This window comes from Suricata suricatta, chromosome 1 (assembly GCF_006229205.1).
Source record: "Suricata suricatta isolate VVHF042 chromosome 1, meerkat_22Aug2017_6uvM2_HiC, whole genome shotgun sequence".
Classification (NCBI taxonomy): Eukaryota; Metazoa; Chordata; class Mammalia; order Carnivora; family Herpestidae; genus Suricata; species Suricata suricatta.
Window position 1 is genome coordinate 48,088,590 of NC_043700.1, and position 22,397 is coordinate 48,110,986.

Sequence of the window (22,397 nt, forward strand, 5' to 3'; positions counted from 1 at the left end):
TGCCAACATCATTAAGAAACATAGTAACTGATGTGATCACTTATCATTTTTTGCAATAGACAAGGATAATATTACATAAGGCACCACACAGAGTATCAAATAAGAAGATGGTATGAGGAATATTTTATATTTGTTAGGTGCTTCTGTTTGCAAAGTGCTTATAAATATCAAATCTCATTTAATCCTCGCAGGGCTCCCGTGAGGGAACCAGACAGGGAAAGCACTCATCTACAGAGGATGGATTTGCAGACTGGAAAGGGCAAAGGACTTGTGACCACACACCTGTTAAGCAGAGTACCAGACTAAAAACGAGGGTCATCTCCCTGCCACTCCCATGATGCTCCCACATGAGCACAACAGCCGAGGGCACACATATGTTGTATGTATCAAAAACATGATTTAATTCACAGCATAATAAAACGTGGTATCAGATAGTCATTAGTAAAGGGGCTTTATCAAAGTAATACAAACCAATTATCCCAGGATATCTTTGATAAAACCTGGGAAACTAGATAATGCATTGTAAATTCTTTAGTCTCTTTAGAAATGAAACCACACAATTTTCTGATTTTAAAGCAGTTTCCAACTTTGCCAGCTCATTATCTTTACTTTCCTAATCACCTCAGTTAAATCTAAATATGTAGTGCCTATATTTTAAAAGTGGAAAATATTTTCTCTCAGTCTTTATTAACTACATGTCAGAATCATATAGTCCATTACCTAATTCATTTATGCCCTGAGCTTGACAAGGTGATTTTGGTGAGCTCCTTATAATTTATGTAGTGTCTCAGGATTCCTGCTTATTCTAAAGTTGTCTCTTACAGACAATTGAATGCTGAGAATGAACTGAGGGTTGAAGGGGAAGGGGGAGGGGGGAAAAGAGGTGGTGGTGATGGTGGAGGGCACTTAAGGGGAAGAGCACTGGGTGTTGTATGGAAAACAATTTGACAATAAAATATTATGGGAAAAAAAATAAAAATAAAATTGTCTCTTACCTTCCCGATAAGTGCCACAATTTACAGATTTCAACATACATCGCTATTTGGGGTTTTTTTCTGTTTCATCCTCTAACCCTCTCACTCTCTAAGTGATCTATTCTTTTTTTTATAAGTCAATAATCCAAATTTTAAAATTTTCCTAAATTACTGGAAACAAATTTCATAGTAAGTGGCCCTACACCATAAGTTTCTTTAAACATTTCCTCTTATACTCCGGTAACCACTCAGAAAAGGATATGCTTCATATAAATGACAAAAACTTGTGTCTACTCATAAATTATTTAGTTCAAAAGGTCATTCTTTAAGCTTTAAAGTTATCTACTTAACTCCCTGGCATAAATCACAGTCAATCATAGTAGCTAAGCTACTTAATTTCTTGGAAATAACATCAGAATATTAGTTTTTATATTACTAGGTTAAATTATATCACTTGAAGATGAAAAAGGGAAACTAATCCCAGAAACTCAAGATTTTTCTACACTCTAGCTTATTCAAATAAAAACAATGTGCTAATTTTCATTATTTCTGAATAAGCATGTTTCTCCAAGTTAAAAAAAAAATGCTATGAGATATTGTTCTATATCATGGCAGGAAATAGTAGCAAAACCTGTTACTTCACCTTTAAATAGTAAACTAGAAGTTCATTCAGAGCAGGATCCGCATTCAGATTAACAAGGAAGCATTTATCATCTCCAACTTTAATCCCAGAAGATTGAAGAGATATTCCAAGACTCTCAAGTTGCTTCTGTCTCTCCTGTAAATGTATCAGAGAAGGATTAATTTCACAGCTACTGACACAGCAAGATATAAAAGGTTTTACGTTGGAATAATTATTAAATAATTTTATAATTTAAAATATGTTATCTTAGGACAAGGCATTTTAGATTACTGCATTATTTTTTCTTTCCAAATTATACAATGCTTTTGTTTTGTTAATTAAAAGTTTATTTTGAAAAAGAAAGCCATTACCAATAGCAACCAAGTATACTACTGAATTCTCAATATTCATTCTTAAAAATATCTAACATCTTGAATTTGTGTTTATCACTTAATTCTGTATATATGAGCAAAGGTGTTTTACCAACTGTGATCTTTCTAAAAGGCCAAATTTTCAATACATTCCCTTGCTTGATACCCTCAGTGATTCCACAGCCAAGATAAGGGCCAAACTCTCTCAACAAAGTCCACAAGGCCCTTTAATCTGGCCATTTCCTCTCCATCCTCATGTCTTATCATTCCTACTCTCAAAGCCTCTGCTGTAGTTATATGAAACTCTTCCAGGTTCCTGAAAGTGTCAAGAATGCTCTCTTTTGCTTAAGAGATTTTACACCTGTTTCTTCTATCTGAAGTATACTTGTTCTCATATGTGGTAACTCAGACTTGTTTACTTGACCATTTCTCTATGAGGGCATGGATCCTATCTATCCACTGTGAATTCTTGGCACCTAACACAGTGCATAACACACAGTGAGCACGAAAACATCAGGCTTGTGAATTTATCAAAATAAAACTTGTAGGGGCTCCCGGGTGGTTCAGTCAGTTCAGCATTCGACTCCTGATTTCAGCTCAGGTCATGATCTCATAGTGGTGAGACAGAGCCCTGCTGTACATCGGGGTCTGCACTGGGTGTGGAGTCTGCTTAAGATTCATATTCATTCTCATTCTCATTCTCTCTCTCTACCCCCACCTCCGCTGCTTGAGCACGTGCTAAATAAATGAATAAAACTTGCATATGCATTCAAGTACTACTTTCATAAGAATCTGAACCTTTCTTTTTTATGTCTACCTGTCTCTGAAACCACACAATATATGAATGTATGCATACAGGGGGATACACATGACTCCTGCAACCAGTGCTCGAATTGGAGCAGAGTAGGGTGTCTTTGACTATATATATATATATATATAAATAAAACAAGTAGTAATGAGTCACAGCCACCAAAAGCCTTCGATTCTGAGGAAAGACAAGACAACCTAAGTCATTTAACTGGGGTCACACAGTAAGTCTGTGGTACAATTAAATTACAGCCTGAAGAATTTGCTATTTTAGGGATACCATCCCAACGTTATCTGACCATGGACAATTTTTCTTCCCAGAAGAACAACTTGTGGCTATACTGCCAGAAACGCAATTTGGGATAGGCTAGTCTTTTCTGGAAAAAGGTCAAGGACCAACAGACCAGGTATTTACCCATGAGAGAGGAGTTAGCAAGCTCAGCAGCACTGAAGCCTGGGGGCTTGCAAAGATAAGGTGCTAAATGAGGTGTGGGATAAAATCAGGCATGATCCTTAAAAGGGACATGTAACAGAGGCAGAGAACAGTTAGATAAGTAAAGATGCTAATGATAAGATTCACCAGCACTGGCACTGCAATTTCACTTCGCCAGACCCTGTCTTGTAGCAGTAAAGTAACTCAAACACAATAGCACTTCAAAGTCAATGTTTATTTTTGGAGTAGCTCAAAAAGGCTCACACAAATTAGTTCTAAACTAGGTAATTATTAGAATGACTTATAATTTATGAAAAACAAGAAGTGAAATATGTAAAGAGAAACTGAGTTCATACACTGGAATGTTCTCTTCTCTGTAATTTGAAGGATATATATTAAAATAACCCAGGTCAGGGATACAGTTAAAACAAGATCAATCACATGGTGATCTTTAATGAAACTGGGTGATAGTATATGTGGATTCATTATACTCTTCTGTTGTTTTTATCTATTTTGAAAATGATTATAATAAAAAGTATTTAAAATTTATCTGCACTAATATAAATATAACATCCACTTTATGCTATATGATAGTAATACCATCCTACAACAACTGATGTATAGATTGATTCTGGGCAGCACATTTAACGATGGAACCTCCTGGGTGACAAAAGAAATAGAAAATTATATATACTTACTAAACAAGAAATAGGTGAAGACACTAGAGATTTTTAACTTTAGAAAAGGAGAAGAGGCAGAGGTTACCTTAAACATCTGAGTAACTGCCCTGTCCTGTAGGGCTGCTGGAGGGATTAAATAAAATACTGTATTTAAAAGTGCTTAGTGTAGGGCCTAACACAGTGTACACAATAAACACACACTATCATTATTACGTGGAACACTCATTCTCTTAGTTTTTGAAGAATAAACTAAGGACAATAGGCAGAAATGAAAGGATAACAGATTTCAATTAAATCGCTACTACTAGAGTCGTCAGAGCTGTCCAGTCATGAAAAGACTGCCTAATGGCGGTCCTGAACTCCAGACTGTATTTCCAAAAGCAGAGGCTGAACATCCATTTAACAGGAAACCCATGGAATAGGTCTTTTACTAAGTAGAAAACTAGACAACTCCACTTGTATTAAGTGTGAGAGACAGTCACCTCAGATTTAGGTATTTCATATTTTACTGAGTTGTCATAATGAAGCCAGAGGCTTATAGCCTAATGTCTACCACTAATAATTTTGTAGTTTGGGTAAGTTCTGTAGGTCTACAAAGCACTTAATAGAATTGGGTGTTCAGAGTCAGAGGCTATAAAGTAGTTATTTCATTAAAAAAATTTTTATGACCCTAAAAATAAATTTCTTACATAATGAACAATTAATTGTAATTTGTTTTCTTTATCCTTCAAATTAACTTTATAAGGCACAGACTCCTGAATCTATATTCTTATTAGCGATGCTAGATTTGCCATCTTCAAAGCTAAAAAAAAACTTTAAAAAGGAACCCAAATGCCATCTGAGTTGCACTGCACAAACTGCCAAGAGTTTTCGCTGTCTTTAATCAGAAAGCACAAACCTGTGCAATCTCCTCGGTTTTCCTTAATTTCTCCTCCCAGGTGACAGTCATTTCCTGGATCAGCTTCTCTGATTCTTCTAGCCGGTCTTTTAGCTCTGGAGATTTCATTGCCTATAAGCAAAATGTTTATTTCATGAAATGTCTGTACCATGCCCAGAGGAAAGCATTAACTAAATCCAGAAGGATAAAAATAACAATCTGCCTCCTCTCGGCTCTACAATTCACCAAGGTCTCCGATCTACTTAAGACATAACAATGAATGCCACCAACACAACATCCAGACTGATTGCACCCCACAAGCTCATTCAGTCATCCAAGGTGGACTTGAAAGGAAGACTTAACTGCTTCCTTTTCCTCCAACCAACTGTCACTATGAAGATGTAGCTTCACAGAAAATTCAAACCCTTAAGGGCTTAATTTCAAATACCAGTAGGCCATATATCTAGACTCATAAACAGGATTTGTTCTAGTTTCTACTGATGGCTTCAGGTATTGACTCAAGTTATGTACAGATGAAATCTGTACGTTACAAACTGAATGGTGTTATTAATACTAGGAAGACAGAAACAAAATTTCAAATTTTTAATTATTCCTATAAAAACAAGGTAAGTTTCAATGGGCAAAAAATATAAACAAGATAATGTTTTGACCATGTATTTTACCCAATCTACCACCAGAAAATGGGTTATAAGAAAAGAAAGCACTAATGTCCCAACACCAGGAAAGAGTCCCATAGTGCTGGGAAATTGTGGCAACAGAAATGCTAATAAAGTAGAGATCCTGAATCTGGTATTTTATTTCACTTTTGAAAAGAGGATGAGCACTTGGTTGGAGATTAGAATTATGTACATTTCAAATCCAGTAATGGAACATAAATACATTATAGAATGTACACAGGGTAGTGTAAATAGAGTACCTCTAAATTGGTGGATATTTCTGCTATACAATACTTTTTCTACAAACATAATTAAGCCACATGGAAAAACTAGATTATCAAGAAGTGGAAGACGTCCTTAAGATTTTCATTCTGACTTCAACCAGTGAACAAATGATACAACAAAAATCTGCTTGACTTCTCTTCTAGTTAGTCTATGCCCAATCTCCACTATTTTCTGCACTAAAATTATATACATTTTATTTCAAGCGTTTCTCTCCCTCTCTCTATTTTACCCCTTCTTTCTTGTCTGATGCCTATACTGTGGAAAGGAACATTTTCTCAATTCCCTATATTCTCTCCTGTTCAATCCTTTACACCTGTAAAAAAAAAAAGCCTCTAAATTTCAACTATGACAATCTATCTGTCTTTATTATTCATCTCAAATTTCTCTTTCTATAGGAAACTTGAAAATTTTAAGTGAACTTATCACTTACAGCTAAGGGAAAGAAAATTCAGGTTATAGCTTTTCTTAGACACACAAAGTGTGGCTTGGTTGTGCCTTATACCTCTGCTTTAGTTAGCTGTTCTCGGAGCTTTTCTACTTCTTCCCGGAGATCCCGGATAATTCGTGCGTTAGGATCCTCATTCACCACAGCATGGTTCACGATGTGCTTGGCGCGATCTGCATACCGCAGAGTTGAAAGGGTTTCATCATAGTTATCGGCGGCTGGACTGACAGTGGCCACCATGGCTGTCTTGCTGTTACCCCCAAGACTGTCCTAGACGAGGAATGAAATTGAGAAGGATTTTTACTTTATTACTTTATTTTTTTAATGTTTATTTTTGAAGGAGAGAGAAAAAAAGACACAAATAACAGAAGCAGGGGAGGGGCAAAGAGAGAGGGAGACACATAATCTGAAGCAGGCTCCAGGCTCTGAGCTGTCAGCACAGAGCCCAACGCGGGGCTTGTACCCACGAACCGCGAGATCATGACCTGAGCCTAAGTCAGCCACTTAACCGACTGAGCCATCCAGGTGTCCCAGAAATTGAGTAGGAATTTAAAGTTGGAAGGAAACATATGAGAAAGCTGACGTCAGAAAGGGTGAGAGAACACATATTTAAGGACAAAACTAGGACTGAAATACGGATATACTGAATCCCAGTCCCATGCTCTTACTTCTCTGCCAAGCTACTTTTCTGCAGAAGGGAGATCTGGTTATTAAGAAAGGACAGGGAAATACAAAAAAAGCTTCCATTTATTTCAGTTTAAGAACAATTGGTTCTAAGTTAATTTGTCCTCTATTAACAGGCAAGATGATGTCGTAAGTCAGCAGACTACTCAAAATAAAAAACAATGATTTCTTAAATGCCCAAAAATCTTCCTTAGAGAAACTGAACAATCGTAATGTTATTTGTTATCTGATCAAAGAGTGATTATCTACAATCTAGCACATGATGCCATGTACTTAGAATCTATGTGAAGCCTAAATAATGGCTCAGAACATGTTGCTGTTATAAGCTATTAGTCACCCTGTAATTTTTTTTCAAGAATTTTACAAGAATTCAAAGCAGAATTATAGTCTTATGTAACAAAAGGTATGTTGGAGGTACCTGGTTTTATTCCCTCTGACAGCACTTCAAAAATTACTAAAGCAGGCTTTACTTTCTGCACGACCACTTCTACAGTTCAGACAAGGGTGCTGAAGAAAAGATACTCTCCTCATTATACTAAAACTGATCAGTATGGTGAAATGGGCTTTAGAACAGGCTCCAACAAATTAATAAACCTTTCACTTGAGAACATTTAAAACAACTACATATACCTCAGAATTACAAAACTAGAAATCAAGTCCACTCGGACTCCGCTTCACCACCCAAAGGCTGTATGTCACCCACGTGTGGCAGGCAGCCTCTAGGCCCCCATGATTCTCACCTCCTGGTATTTATACCTCTGTACCATCCCCCTCCTTTGAGTGTGGACAGGACTTCTGATTTACCTCTAAGGAACAGAAAACAGCAGAAGTGATGGCATGTCACTTTTGAGGTTAGATTATAAAAAGACTATGGCTTCTGCTGTGGGTGTTTTCTCTCACTCTGGGGAAACCACTGTCATGAGGTGAGGTGACTCTATGAAGAGACCTCAAGAGTGAATATGGAAAGAGATCCTCTGCAGCCTGCCAACAACCACTTAGGAGAGCAGATCTAACTCTAGGTCAAACCTCGCAATGACCGTCCCAGATGACATTTTGATTGCAGCCACATGAGAGACCCCAGCCACAACCGCTTGATTAGACTACACCCAGAATCCTGACCCATACAAACTATGAGATAATAAATGGTTGTTGTTTTTAGTTATTAAGTTTAAGGGGTAACCTGTTACATAGCAATAGCCAACTAATAATACTATTCCAAGATGAAAAGAACCCAAAAAAAGAGACCTGATAGCCTCTTTCAGCAATTGGCTATCACTGAATTACGGATTCTCAAGATAGAATACTCAAACAGGCCAATATGGGGAATCAAAAGTCATAAAAAAAAAAAAGCCAATTTTTTACCTTTGTATATAAAAGGCTTTTTCCAATATCAATATATCTAAAATTTGTGCAATCTGTGATTTACACCATCCTTGTACAAATTTTACTTAGTCCTCAGCCTTTTGTGAATTGGATTATTTTACTGATTAAAAATAAGAAAGAAAGAGAGAAAGAGAGAAAGAAAGAGAGAAAGAAAGAAAGAAAGAAAGAAAGAAAGAAAGAAAGAAAGAAAAAAAGCCCAGAGGTTTGTCCTGACAAAGGAGGTCAAATACTCTGCCTGAAGATCCAGAACTAGTAAACTGAACAATATTCTAATCCAATTGTATTCTGCCTTCAAGTCCAATATATTTCACTCCCCTACAGCCACCCACAATAATACAGTAACAAAGTAACACTTGGCAATAGAGGAAGAGGTCAGACCTGAGGAGCAAGTAAAGTGACTGGATAGCTTTCCAAGTTATTTTGTCCTAGTGCCAGAGTCAAAATAATTCCCTAGGTACTGCTAACAGTTCAATACAATCACAGGCCATGTGTCTGTTTAGTCATCCACTACTGAACATTAGGGTTCCCACAGAAAACACAGTTTAATGAGGTCTTTGAAGGAAATACACTCTCATGCATGAAAAGGAAGGAAACATAAGTAATCTGGCCTCTAGAAAGCAGAAGCGACTTCCACCAAGTCTGTGGTGATCCCTTGCATTCCTCTTCACTTCTAGACACTAATCTCATACTGTTCGTGCTCAGCTTTGGCAATGTCCAGAAGACTGCCAAGACGCACATCAATGAAATTCTAATGTTATATACAAAGATCACATGAATTACATCTCAGATTACAATTCGGTTCACCAGCAGCACCATGGTGGAGTGCTGCCCTTCAAGAACTACGACATTCTGTTAGCCAATGTCTGTTAGACATTCTGAACAGCAAATGCTATTGGGTAAAAGGGGATTGGTAACAATAACTACCAAAGGGAAAAAGCAAGCATATTGTGCTTCAATTTGTGCTGAGAAAAGGAAGCCAGGCAAATGACAAATACTTGATATTTTAAAAGCCCTTGTGCATGAGTAACAATATGCTTATATTCAAAAATGGCCTCATGCCATTAGCAAAAAGAAACAGCAACAAAAGAGCTGGCACTCATTCAAGGAGAAAGTATAAAGCTTCTGTTACTCTTTAATTGTTTAATTAGGCAAGTCAGGCGAGCTTTGTTTCAAATGTGGCAACTGCAAATTAAATGGACATAGCAAAGAAACTGAATTTTGGAAGGCAGGATTTTTTAAAGCTGAAACAACTCTTTGAAGTCATCTAATGAAATTACCTCATTTTACAGATGAGAAATTGAGACCCAGGAAGACTGAGGGACTTACCAAAGGTCATAATGCTTGTTCAGAGCAGAGCTGAAAGTACTCATTCACTCAGCTCTTCACACCCTTTACCATCTAGAGGGTGAGGCTGGTGAGCAAACACGACATGGTAAGAACTACAGTAGGAATAAACACAACATGGTCGTGGAAAACAGCAAGCAGAAAATCCAGTCTTGAAACAGCAGGGAAGACTTTCAGAGAAAGTGACATTTGAGACCTAAAGAGGAATAAGCAGTGTCCAGATAAAGGTTTGTGAGGAGAGCGGAGGGAGGGGAGATTGTAGAGAGGAGGAAGAATGTTCCAAACACAGTAAGAGCAATGTCCTAGAAGAGGACTCATCACTTAGCTAGAACTGATCATATTAAGAGCAAGAAGAAACAATAAGAGGTAGTGAAGGATCAGATTATTGAAGGTCTGGTAAGTCACAGTCATTAAAGAATTTGAACTTTATCATAAGGACCTCTAAGACAATTACTGAAGAGACTGAGGTTTAATAAGAGTATTAATTTTAAGATAGAAAAACTGGGGCGCCTGGGTGGCTCAGTCGGTTGAGTGTCCGACTTCGGCTCAGGTCATGGTCCGGCAGTTCGTGGGTTTGAGCCACGCGTCAGGCTCTGAGCTGTCAGCAGGCTCTGAGCCTGCTTCCAATTCTGTGTGTCCCTCTCTCTCTGCCTCTCCCCTGATCATGATCTGTCTCTGTCTCTCAAAAATCAATAAATATTAAAAAAAAAAAAAAGATAGTACAACCTGATTATAAAGAAGGAATGGATCATCAAGGGAGATGTTTCAATCATCCAGGCAAGAGATGAAAGTCACCTTCATTAGGTAAGTGGCAGAAGAATGAAGAAGGTGGATGAAGTCAAAAGATACTCATTATTTAAGCATTTATTACCAGAAATTAGGTAAGTGGAAGAAGAATGAAGAAGGTGGATGAAGTCAAAAGATACTCATTATTTAAGCATTTATTACCAGAAATTATTTGATGTTAAGAGGCTCATATTTAGAAGGTTACAGAGAGAAGCAAAAAAATTTCTTGATAAGAAATGGTTCTCCACTGACCACTTACCAAATGAGTAACCACTCAACCCACAGAGAGAAGACTGAGAGAGAGCACTTACGTCTATGCTCCACCAAATCACCTAGGGTACTCATTTTCTGACTCTCAGATGTGGTAAATATCAAGAGCATAACACAATTATAATGCAAATACAATGCAAAAACACTTTTAAATGAAATTGCAAATCTTACAAAGGCTGTGCAATTTTATGAGTTCAATGATAGTTATGTTGGAGTATACTAGAATCATACAAAGTCGAACAAGGATCAGGGAGAGTTAGACTAATTTAGAATTAAAGAAGGAGAGAGCAAAAGGGACATAAAAGCCACTTCAAAGAAGACTAACTTATGTATCAATGGACTCCGAGAGGCCTTTGGGAAAACTGTCTAAACATCAGAGTAAGTTTTACAAAAATGCCCCACTTGTGATCTTGCTGCAAAAGTTACACATGACAAAGAAGGTCACATGGTTTTTAAGTAAAAAATATGACAGAAGACAAGAAAACTTCTTTTTTTAGCCTAAGAAATGACACACAGAAGTTACAATTGCAACCTAATTTTATTGAATGGAAGATAAAGTGACTTGCTAAAAATATTTAGTTTTGCTCTTCGAGTATTTTCATGAGTTTCTATTAACATGTGGTAAAAGTAAAGTGTTTCTCCTTCTAATGAAAAGTAACCTTTGACAAGGTGTACACTATATAACCTAGGCAAGAGAAGATGGGCAGTGAAGTCAGCACTGGATTCCAATCTTATTTCTGCGACCACTGCCCCACGATAACACAGGAACATTACCATTAGCTTTCAGAGAAGTAAATGGGATCATGTATATGAAGTACTTTGAATAGTAATTGAGTCTCCTGGCCTCCAACCTATGGAATAGATGCTCAATAATTACGTCAGCCAATTCAATTCTGTGAATTAATTTAATAAAAGATATGTCCTAGTGTTTGTCTAAATGGACTGAGGTAGTAACACTGAAACAATAGGACAATGAATATTATGTCTTTTTAATCAGGTACATCCAGTGAATAATCATGAGTGATCAGGAAATGTTTCTGTGAGAAAGTCTGAGGAAGAAATGAGTATCTTATCAAAATGTCTCCTGGATATTAAACACATGAGGTTTCAAGGTTAATTACTGATGCACACAGACCAGCACAATTAATTTTTTGTAATACCCCTTAAATTCAAGATCTATCTACAAGAGGTTTTTAATTATCAAACTTTGTTTGTTCATCCTTTTGTTTTAAGTTTCTAATTTTTTTGCATTTTGGCCAATGGAAGGAACCTACCTAATTTTTTATAATATGACCAGTTTCACTTAATGAAGCATGCCCAAATGGTGTGCAGAGTTTTAGGAAGTAAACTTGAATACCACTAACCTTTTGAGAGAGTAGAAAATAGGAGAAAACCCAACTTCCTTTACAAACATGTTGTGGACTAAGTCAAAAGTTGTGTCACCTTGGAAGAACAAATATTGTTAAAATGTCCATACTACCCAAAGCAATCTAATCCCTATCAAAATACCAAGAGCATTTTTCACAGAACAATAACAAAGAGTCCCAAAATTTGTATGGAACCACAAAAGACCCTAAATAGTCATAGCAATTTTGAAAAAAATATTCCAAATTTCAAGTTATATTACAAGGCTGCAGAAATCAAAACAGAATGATACTGACACAAAAAAAAGAAACATAGATCAATGGAGCAGAATAGAAAACCCAAAAATAAACCCACAATTACATAGTCAATTAATCTTCGACAAAGCAGGAAAGAATATCCAATGGGACAAAAAAGTCTCTTCAACAAATGGTGTTAGCTACATACAAAAGAATGAAACTGGACCACTTTCTTAAACCACCCACAAAAATAAATTCAAAATGGATTAAAGACACCTTTACTTGAGGTGAAACCATAAAAAATCCTAGAAGAGGGGCACCTGGGTGCCTCAATTGGTTAAGCATCCGACTTCAGCTCAGGTCATAATCTCATGGTTTGTGGGTTTGAGCCCCGCATTGGGCTCTGTCCTAACAGCTTGGAGCCTGAAGCCTGCTTCGGATTCTGAGTCTCCCTATCTCTCTCTGCGCCCCCCCCCCCAAATAAATAAACTTAAAAAAAAATTTTTTTAATCCTAGAAGAGAGCATAGAAATGTCTGTGACATTAGCTGTAGCAACATCTTTCTACATATATCTCCTGAGGCAAGGGAAATGAAAGCAAAAATAAACTATTAGGACTACTTCAAAACAAAAAGCTTCTCCACAGTGAAGGAAACAATCAACAAAACTGAAAGGCAACCTATTGAATGGGAGAAGATATTTGCAAATGACTTATCTGATAAAGGGTTAGTATCCAAAATATATCAAAAAAGTATGCAAATCAACCCCAAATAAATAAATAAATAGTCCAATTAGAAAATGGACAGAAGACATGAACAGACATTTCCCCAAAGAAGACATCCAGATGCCCAACAGACACATGAAAAGATGCTCAATATCACTCATCATCAGGGAAATGCAAATTAAAATTACAATGAGATACCACCTCATACTTGTCAGAATGGCTAAAAATCAAAAACACAAGAAACAATAAGTGTTGGTGAGGGTGTGGAGAAAAAAGAGCCCTCTTGCACTCACTGTAGGTGGAATGTAAAATGGTGCAGATACCCTGGAAATAGTATGGAGGTTCCTCAAAAAGTTAAAAATAGAAGTACCCTAAAATTTAGTAATCACATCGCTGGATATTTACCCAAAGAATACAAAGACACGAATGCAAAGGGATACATGCATCCTAGCGTTTACAGCAGCATTATTTACAATAGCCAAATTACAGAAGTAGCCCAAGTGTCCATCGACTGATGAATCAATAAAGAATTGGTATATATACACACGATAGAATATTATTCAGTCACGAAAAGGAATGAAATCTTGCCATTTGCAATGATTTGGATAGAGCAAAATAAGTCAGTCAGAGAAAGACAAATACCATATGATCTCACTCATATGTGAAATTTAAGAAACAAGACAAAAAAGCAAAAGCAGCAAAAAAAAAAAAAAAAGAAAAGAAAGAAAGAAAGAGAGGGAGACAAACCAAGAAGCTGACTATTAACTACAGAAAACAAACTGATGGTTACAAGGGTGGGGAAATGAGTTATGGGATGGGGATTAAAAGTGCACTTGCTGTGATGAGCACTGGATGAGGTACAGAACTGTTGAGTCACTATATTATACACTGAAATAAAATAAAATAAAAATTTTAAATAGCCAAAAAAGGAGTTGTGTCCTGTAGTAAGTGACTTGTGTTTAACCCACCTTTATACTCTCAACCTCTAGCACAGTAAAAGGTATTCAATAAATTCTTTTTTTTTAATTTTTTTTAAATGTTTTACTTATTTTTGAGAGAAAGATAGCATGAGCAGGAGAGGGTCAGAGAGAGAGGGAGACACAGAATCTGAAGACAGGCTCCAGGCTCTGAGATGTCAGAACAGAGCCTGATGCAGGGCTTGAACCCATGAACTGCAAGATCATGATCTGAGCTGAAGCCAGACGTTCAACCGACTGAGCCACCCAGGCACCCCAACAAATTCTTGATCAGTGAGCAAATAATCTATCACAGAACCAAACAGGGCTCATAAAATTATTTCTTTATTTAAAAAAATAGAAAAAAAAGGAGTATTAGGTAAAATTTTTTGTTCCAGGTTGGTAACTCTACAGAGTTAAACTGTCACTGCATTTTTGATCCTCTAACTCCCAGTCCAATATCCTATTCACCACGTCCATCAAGACTACAGGGAAGGGCACCTGGGCAGCTCAGTAGTTAGACATCTGACTCTTGATTTTGGCTCAAGTCATGATCTCATGGTTCCTGAGATTGAGTCCCGTGTCGGGCTCTGCGCTGGGAGTATACAGTCTGCTTGGAATTCTCTCTCTCCATCTCTCTGTGCCCCTCCCCTGCTTGTTTTCTCTCTCTCTCTCAAAATAAATAAATACACTTTTAAAAAAAAGATAAAAAGACTACAGGGAAACTTGAAGATTGGAAGAGACCTGGAAATAGCCTCTCTCTTCACCAAACTCCTTACATGTCCTTACTATCTCTCTCATGGACTCACTGACGCTTTTACAATATTTTGTGACACATCATATCTCCCTTACTAGATCCTGAGCCATTATAAAGAGAGGAGGTCTTACATTTCTTTATGTAAGCACTTACATTTCTTTATGTATTTGGCACTCCACAGTCTTTTTTCTTTCTCATTTCCATCTCTCTCATACATACTAAATCAATTAACAAATTTATGACCTTGTGCTCTACTCTGTATCCTTAGACCACCTTTAAGAGCTGAAAGTAAATTAAAATGATCATGAGTAGTCTTGATGTTAAACAGAAAAACAAGGTCCAAATTGTCGGTCAAACAAAAGAGGTCTGTGAGAAAGACAGAGTAGGCCAGCTGAATCTATACGACAGTGGAAACCCTTTCCTATGACTCACTCAGCTATCAGATTAGCAGGAGGTTCTTCTGCTACACCCCAAAATCACAGAGGCAACTGTGTGATTCAGAGTGCCCTAAATCCCGTTGTTTCCAGATTCTGGTGAATCAGGTGCTTAATCTACTGAAACTAAGATTATCATGGAAGAGCCTAACGATTTTAAATTTGAACATTAGTAGAAGAAATGATAATCGGGAGGAATTAACAATCTACTCTTCCTTTCTACAACCACTAAGAGTATGCCAGAAAGAATGGGGGTAGGGAGCTTACTTTGAGCAGCCAAGTGAGAACTGAGTCACGATACGGAACAAATTTATTCTTGTTTTTGCCAGCACTCTGATCTGCTAGGGCTGAGATAACCAGACCGAGGGTTGTGAGGGACCTGCATGGTGCAACAAACCGGAATAATCATAAAAAAACTGAGTATATCAAATGTCACATTTTAGCACAAAAACTGAACATCAAGATGCCTTGTACCTGCATGAGAACAGCACTGTCATCAGCATTCTGCTGCTCAGTTTAAAAAAACATGAACTCTAAAAGCTAATATCCTTCTAATTCTACTGCAGGCAATAAAATAGCTTAGCTCAAATATTTTTTTCATTTTTGTAAATAGCAATCTGAGTTTTAAACCTTTAGGTTAAGATAAGATACAAACACCATGTATCTTTAAGAAACGAAGGCACAACCACAACACAATTATAAAACTTAGTGTAAGGCAAAAACATTTATATATGTGAATATAAGATATCTATAGATATCATATATATCTGTCACATATCACACACAGTATCATTTACATATATGTATATCACCATTCAATAATACAGTAATAGCACAGCATCTGGATGATGGTCTTCTATGATCTCCAGTAGTGACTGTCACTGTGTGTCCTTCTGAATTCCTGCTCACAAGGAGCTAATAATTTAGTGTGACGTAGAAAATATAACCACATGAAGAGTTGATACACAAAATATTACTTTAGAAAACCCTAGCTTCTTGGTATAAGCACCACAACAGTCATAAAAGGGAAAGTTCAATGTGGCTAGTACACAGGTTGATGTTTGCTCAGACCGTGACACCCAGGTTGAGATCAACAGCTGGACTCTGACAGATAATTACTTGGTCCTTTTCCATAGCATAGACCAGCGGTTCTCAGGTGGAGGGCTACTGTGTCCCTACAGGGAGCAGCTGGCAGTGCCCACAGATATGTTTGGATTGTTACAACAGAGGATGGGGTAAGTGAGGTGGCAGGTACTACTGCCATCTAATGGCTAAGGCCAGGGATGCTGCTAAACATCCCACAACACACAGGAACAGTCCCTGGGACAAAGAATCATCCCCAAATCTCAGTAGGGCTGCTCTTGAGAAACCTTTGACTTGACTGTGCTCTTCAGTCCCATTAAACATCTCAACAAAACACAAAATATGCCTGGGCCCATTAAAATATATATATATTTGAATATATATTTATATACATATATGAAAAAAATTCTCAATTATTTACTCATTATAGCCGCAATCATTCCAAAACCTTATTCTTTGAATGACCACAGTAGCCCCCCCATGTGGCTCTTAAATCAGTAAAGTAATAAAAGTAAGCTTCTGGAAAACTTACTTGTTGATGTTACTCCCCTCCTTCAACCGGTCCCCTGCAGCTCCGGTTTTCGTGGCTCGCTCACTGCCAGCTAAGTCCACCAAGCTCAGTTTGCCCACTTTCTCTCCAGATGTCTACAAAGTAAATTAACAAACACGAATAAACAGTCAAAGAATACAGGAAGTGCTAGTCTCTACCAAATGAGTGTATTATCTAAAGCCTTTATTAAAACATTTATTAACTATTGTTTCAAAATTATCTCGTGCTGACATAAAATAGTGTAAGAGAACTGTCCAGTCTACTAGTAGATAGATATACACAAAATTATACATGGCTCTACTATTAAGACAAGAGTGAAAGTTCTCTCAGAAAAATACTGCCCCCAAAATGGGATATCTGAAGGGAGCCCAATAAAATTTTCAAAGAAAGTTTTCATATAAAAGCACTTATAAAATATAAATTTTAATATAATATAAAATTTTTTTAAATTTCACAAATATTTACCAATAACCCTGAAGGAAAATATTTGCAATTCTTATTGATGCAAAAATAATTACTATTTTATATAACAGGATCTCTCAAAAATTCAACATTTGCTTAAATTTTTCATATTATTTATATATAGTAATTCCCTTATTTCATAGCTTCAGGTATCAAATTTACACCTTGCTCTAGTTATCATATATACACATATATATTGATATTTTCCTTTACCAAAAATGTTTCATAATATAATCACACGCTTAACAGATATATTATACTTTAGCAATACAAGAAATGTGGGAAAGCAATGCCCAAATCTACAGACTGGATCATTTTTTAAAACTTTTCTTTAATATATACACTTATATTTATTTCCATAAATAAACATGTTGCTAACAAAAGGATATTCAGCTTCCCAAATCAAAAGTACTTTGGTTAAAAAAAAAAGTCATCAGTATGTTTTTTGTTTTATGCTGAAAAGGAAACAGAAAACAAAGAACTTTTTGTTGTTACACTAATCTTGCTGTGATGGTAAAAAAAGAAAAATATGCTTTCAGCAAATGAACATCTTACCAAAATATCGTGTTTTGCCAGCATGATTATTTTAGCTTCTGGCATTTGAAACTGATTTGCTGGGGAGCAGGCATCATGATAAAAGACACAAATATTCACATAATGAGTAAGTGGAAAAACAAGAAGGTTTCAGCATGGTAGCAGCATATACATCTCTGGCTCTGTTTACTCTTCACAAGCTTCAAAGCCAAGTACTCAAAATATTACTCTACACATTTGGTAACTTTATAGTACAATTTCCCCGGTATAGTTTATTCCTTCTAATACTCAGCTGTTTAGCAGGAGGGAACATTTCACAAGAATCTCTACTAAATCAGCTAGAGTTAACATTAGCTTCTGCAGTCAGCCATCAAAGTTTAAAGCTCGAAAAAATGCTCCCGCAGACTGAACCATCAGCGTGTTTAACTTCTGTTCCACATTTCTTTAGTTGGACAGGATGGGGCTAAAAACTACACTTTCCAGACTCCCTTGTGGCCAGGGTTCAGGGTGTGACTTAAGGTTCGTTCCGTCAGCAGATACACATGCTTCAGATTTGGAAAGCAGAAGTAAAACAGAGGTCACTCCCCCCGCCCCCCGGCCTGTTTTGGCTTTTTTCTGCTGGTGAGCAGGATCACAGAAGTATGAGGTTTTCTACAAGTGTCTCAGCTTACATTCTCCAGCTTCCAGGTCACAAGGAGGCAGCTTCATTAACTCCGATGGCCTAGATCACAGCTACTGAGCATACCTGGATCTCACAGCCCTGGTGGTAGCCTCAGAGGGAGTCCCATCCTTGATGGATGAGATCTGTGTGATTATTCCTAGAGATTCACTCTAGAGCCTCGTCCTCCTCAGGTGTTCTAACAACGCTGTAATCACCCAGTTCCCTCCATAAAAACCCTTTCTGTTAACCTCCAGTGGCTTCTGTCTTTTGCTGACTCCTAATTCATACCCATGTCTGGCCAGAATTCCAAGTCATCTAACACCTGAAGGGAATGGAATAAGTAAATCATGATCCACTTTAAGAATATTAAACAAACAAACAAAAAAGGTCAGGCATCTGAATACCTACCCCAGACTTCGCATCATATAAAGTATGGGTAAGGGTGATTTTGAAGACTGCATGGGATCGACTGCTCTCCTCATTCATGTTGGTGGCAGCAACTGTACGAGACTTGTTACCCTCAGACATCAAAGACTCAATATCCTAAGTGGAAACAAGTCACAGATACACATTTCACTGTCAAATAAATATCAAAACTCTGCTATCCTATGAAATGCGTTACAAGTATCACTACTCAGACATTTGGAGTTTACATGTCTACACTTTGTGTTTCAGTAAACATTAAGCCCCAAAAAGTACAAGAGTCAATGCTGTCCCTGAAAACTCAAATAAAACACATTTATTTTCTGTAGATGCCAAATAAAGTAGCAGCTTTGAGAATTAGGAAAGTTTAGAAGCCACATGTGGAAACCCACAAGATGGACAAACAAATCATGCCAACCCTTATCTAATCTAGAAATTTCTAAAAATTTTGTTTCTTTAATGACAGAAGCAATAGAAGACAATTGTTCAATTAGATTATGTGACAAAGCAACAAACAAAAATAATTGCAAATTCTTCACACAGACATAGCACTGTGTCACCATGTTGGTATATATTATATCAAACCTGTTTCTGAAAAATGAGAACATCAAGAAACAAATGTTTTGCACAGAGTTACTACTCCATTGCTCTTACTGCTAAAGAGGGACAGCAAGATGCACTTGAAAGATCATGAAATGGGATCTTCATTTTTTTTTAATGTTACAAGCTCTAAAAATAGTTACTTAGTCAAACTGAATTTCAATTTGATAAGTAACAATACAGAGCTGTAATATCATCTACCTTACAAGAATTTTAATGAGGAACAAGAAAGATGGCTTGTATGGAAGAATCAACTAGTTGCCTCCTCCTACCCCATCTCCTTTCCTTTCTACTAAAGGAACCCAAACTTTAGCTGAGCACCTTGCACTGGAACTAAGAGACTACATTTCCCAGATGCCCTTCCAGTTCAGTCTGACCACAGGATTGTTTTACCAAAGATGCAAAGTCATCTGGGAATTCTCCTTAAAGGGAGCAGGAAGGCGACCACATCTTGGTTCTGAGAGCTAAGACTCTGAGCTCTGAGAATAAGAGCAGTACTGCAGAGCTGGCTGTATGTGGAGAGCTGGAAGGAATCTAGGTCCCTAACTGCATCTTTGGAGCCACTGTCTCAGTCTCTCACCATTCATTCTCTCATTCATTCATTTGTTCCCTTAAATATATTTTGAAGTCACCTACTAGAAGCTAGCTGCATTTTGAATACTGAGAATAAACAGTAAACAAAATAGGTAATTCATGTTCCAAAGAACTTAAATCCTATTATATTTTCCTATGACCTGCAGCCAACACAATCCTAATTGACATATACATAAAATTTTGAAAATCACAATTTTCTATTTTTCCATATCAATGAAAAATGTTTAAGGAAAATTTCTATATGACAAATAAAAAGCCTCAAAGTAGAAACATTAACTATAAAGGAAATTTAAGCACAAAAATGGAAAATTCAACACAAAAAGTAAAATTCAAATTTTTAGATCCATTTTAGATCTATTAAATCTGACAATCTTGAGACTTAATGTAAAAGTTTAAGCCTATTTAGCCTACACTTACTCATTAGCTTCTAATTTATTGTATCGTGCATAAATTCTGTATTGAGCCATTTATTTATTTATTTATTTACTTATTTACTTACTTACTTACTTATTTTTGAGAGAGAGAGAGAGAGCATGCGAGCAGGGAGGGGCAGAAAGAGAGGAGGACAGAGGATCTTAAGTGGACTCTGCACTAATAGGCTGATAGCAGTGAGCCTGATGTGGAGCTCAATCTCACAAACTGTAAGATCATGACCTGGGCCAAAGTCAGAAGCTCAACCAACTGAGCCACCCAGGCACCAGGAGCCTTTAAATTTTTTAAACAAGCAAAATGTCTCTTTACACTTTCCAATCTCCTCCAAGCATTCAAAAATATTTTGATCTCTCTCCAATGTCATATAAATAAGTCCTCAAATAATCATTATTAAAATAACAATACCTACTAACATTCATATAATACCCTAGGGTTCTCAAAGACTTTTTACATGCAGTATCTCATTTGATCTCCTCCAGGAAGCCTTCCTAGACTCCACCCTCCCCAGACACCTACATATTCATTTAAATTAAGTATACCCCTCCTCCAAACTACCAATCCTAAACAAGAATTTCTCATTGCTCTTAAAGTCATGTTGTCTCAGAATACCTTTATAATAAAATCTACAGGGGCACCTGAGGGACTTAATGGGATAGATGACTCCAGAGTCATTCAAGAGTCGTACAATAGGATTAAGTATCACCAGATCAGCATTCTGTGACTCTTAATCCAAGGTACATGACATCACAGCATCTCACTCCACCCCCGTTTCTCCAACACACAAAGCCTGATGGATCCACACAAAGCAGAACTGTGAAGTTTAGAAACGAAGAGAATAAAAGTGACCCTCTCAAATAAGAAACAGATTTTGAATTCCAGCTACCCAACTCATATATTTTATTTCATTAAATCAATAAACCATAAGCAACTTCATTACTTTCTATACTGCTAGGGAAGAAAAATGCTGCCATTTATAATTTTAAGATGTAACTATAAGGAATATAACAATTTTAGAGCTCATAAATATGAAAAAATATGTATCTTACAACAGATGAATAGGTATGCTTTGCAAATGTATACAACCTTCTCTCAAAATTACACTGTTCTAATAGCAATACATAGCTTTTCAAGACAGATTTTTGTAAAAAGTAGCTTTTAAGTAATGCTACTGTAATTTTTTTTAATTTCGAGAAAAATCATCATCACAATTTAAACAAGAAATAATCTGCTACAGTGAATGTAAGCAGTTTACATAAAGGATGTTATTACCTTGTAGCTTGTGACAGCCAGTTTAGAAAGTCCATCGACATAGGGTCCCAACACACTGTGCTCTCTGACTTTTAATGTTTGACGACTTCTGTTCATTAAAAGGAAAGAATTTTAAAACAATAACATGTTTTTAAAAACATTCAATCATCCTCCATAAAAATATACACTGAATTCAACAAAGATTCTAAGTAAAAAGAACCAACTAGCTTGATTCAAGAAGAATATAAACCAAAATTTAAAATCTTGACTGGTAAGAAAAACTTCATAATGTGGTAAAATATCACATCACTCAAAAGGGTACACTGTGGGATGTCTATTTCCTACCACAAAGAATGCAGAGTCAAATAAATACAAACAATCTACTTGTCATTTCACAGAATGTGGTACAAAGAACAGAACTCAATAAATGTTAACTGTGCAAGAAAGCTCAGACCAATCTCAGTCATGAAAAAAAAAAACAAAACAAGACAATAAGCTGAATTTAATCGTGATTTTAAAAAGTAACATTAGGCTGATCCCAGGGTTGTTTTAACACTGGGAAAAGATTCATGCCCATTATCACACTAAACTGATAAACTAAATGGGGAACAAAACACCATCATTTCAATAAATGTAGTGAAAATTCAATAAAATTAAATACTTATTCATGATTAAAAAAAATAAACACCACTTTAAAACAAC

The 22,397-nt window shown here is 36.6% G+C and overlaps 1 protein-coding gene across 3 annotated transcripts in view; it reads right to left on the reverse strand.

The window, feature by feature from the left end:
* Window positions 1-22,397, reverse strand: part of KIF13B (kinesin family member 13B) — a 197,260-nt gene that overhangs the window by 96,126 nt on the left and 78,737 nt on the right. For all 3 annotated transcript variants that reach the window (XM_029938512.1, XM_029938510.1, XM_029938508.1), the window contains exons 7-13: window positions 21,717-21,804; window positions 18,807-18,941; window positions 16,724-16,836; window positions 15,376-15,487; window positions 6,229-6,441; window positions 4,786-4,896; window positions 1,618-1,752 (exon numbers count right to left, since the gene is read on the reverse strand). In XM_029938512.1, coding sequence (XP_029794372.1) covers window positions 1,618-1,752; window positions 4,786-4,896; window positions 6,229-6,441; window positions 15,376-15,487; window positions 16,724-16,836; window positions 18,807-18,941; window positions 21,717-21,804 — 907 coding nt within the window. The remainder of the gene's footprint in view (window positions 1-1,617; window positions 1,753-4,785; window positions 4,897-6,228; window positions 6,442-15,375; window positions 15,488-16,723; window positions 16,837-18,806; window positions 18,942-21,716; window positions 21,805-22,397) is intronic.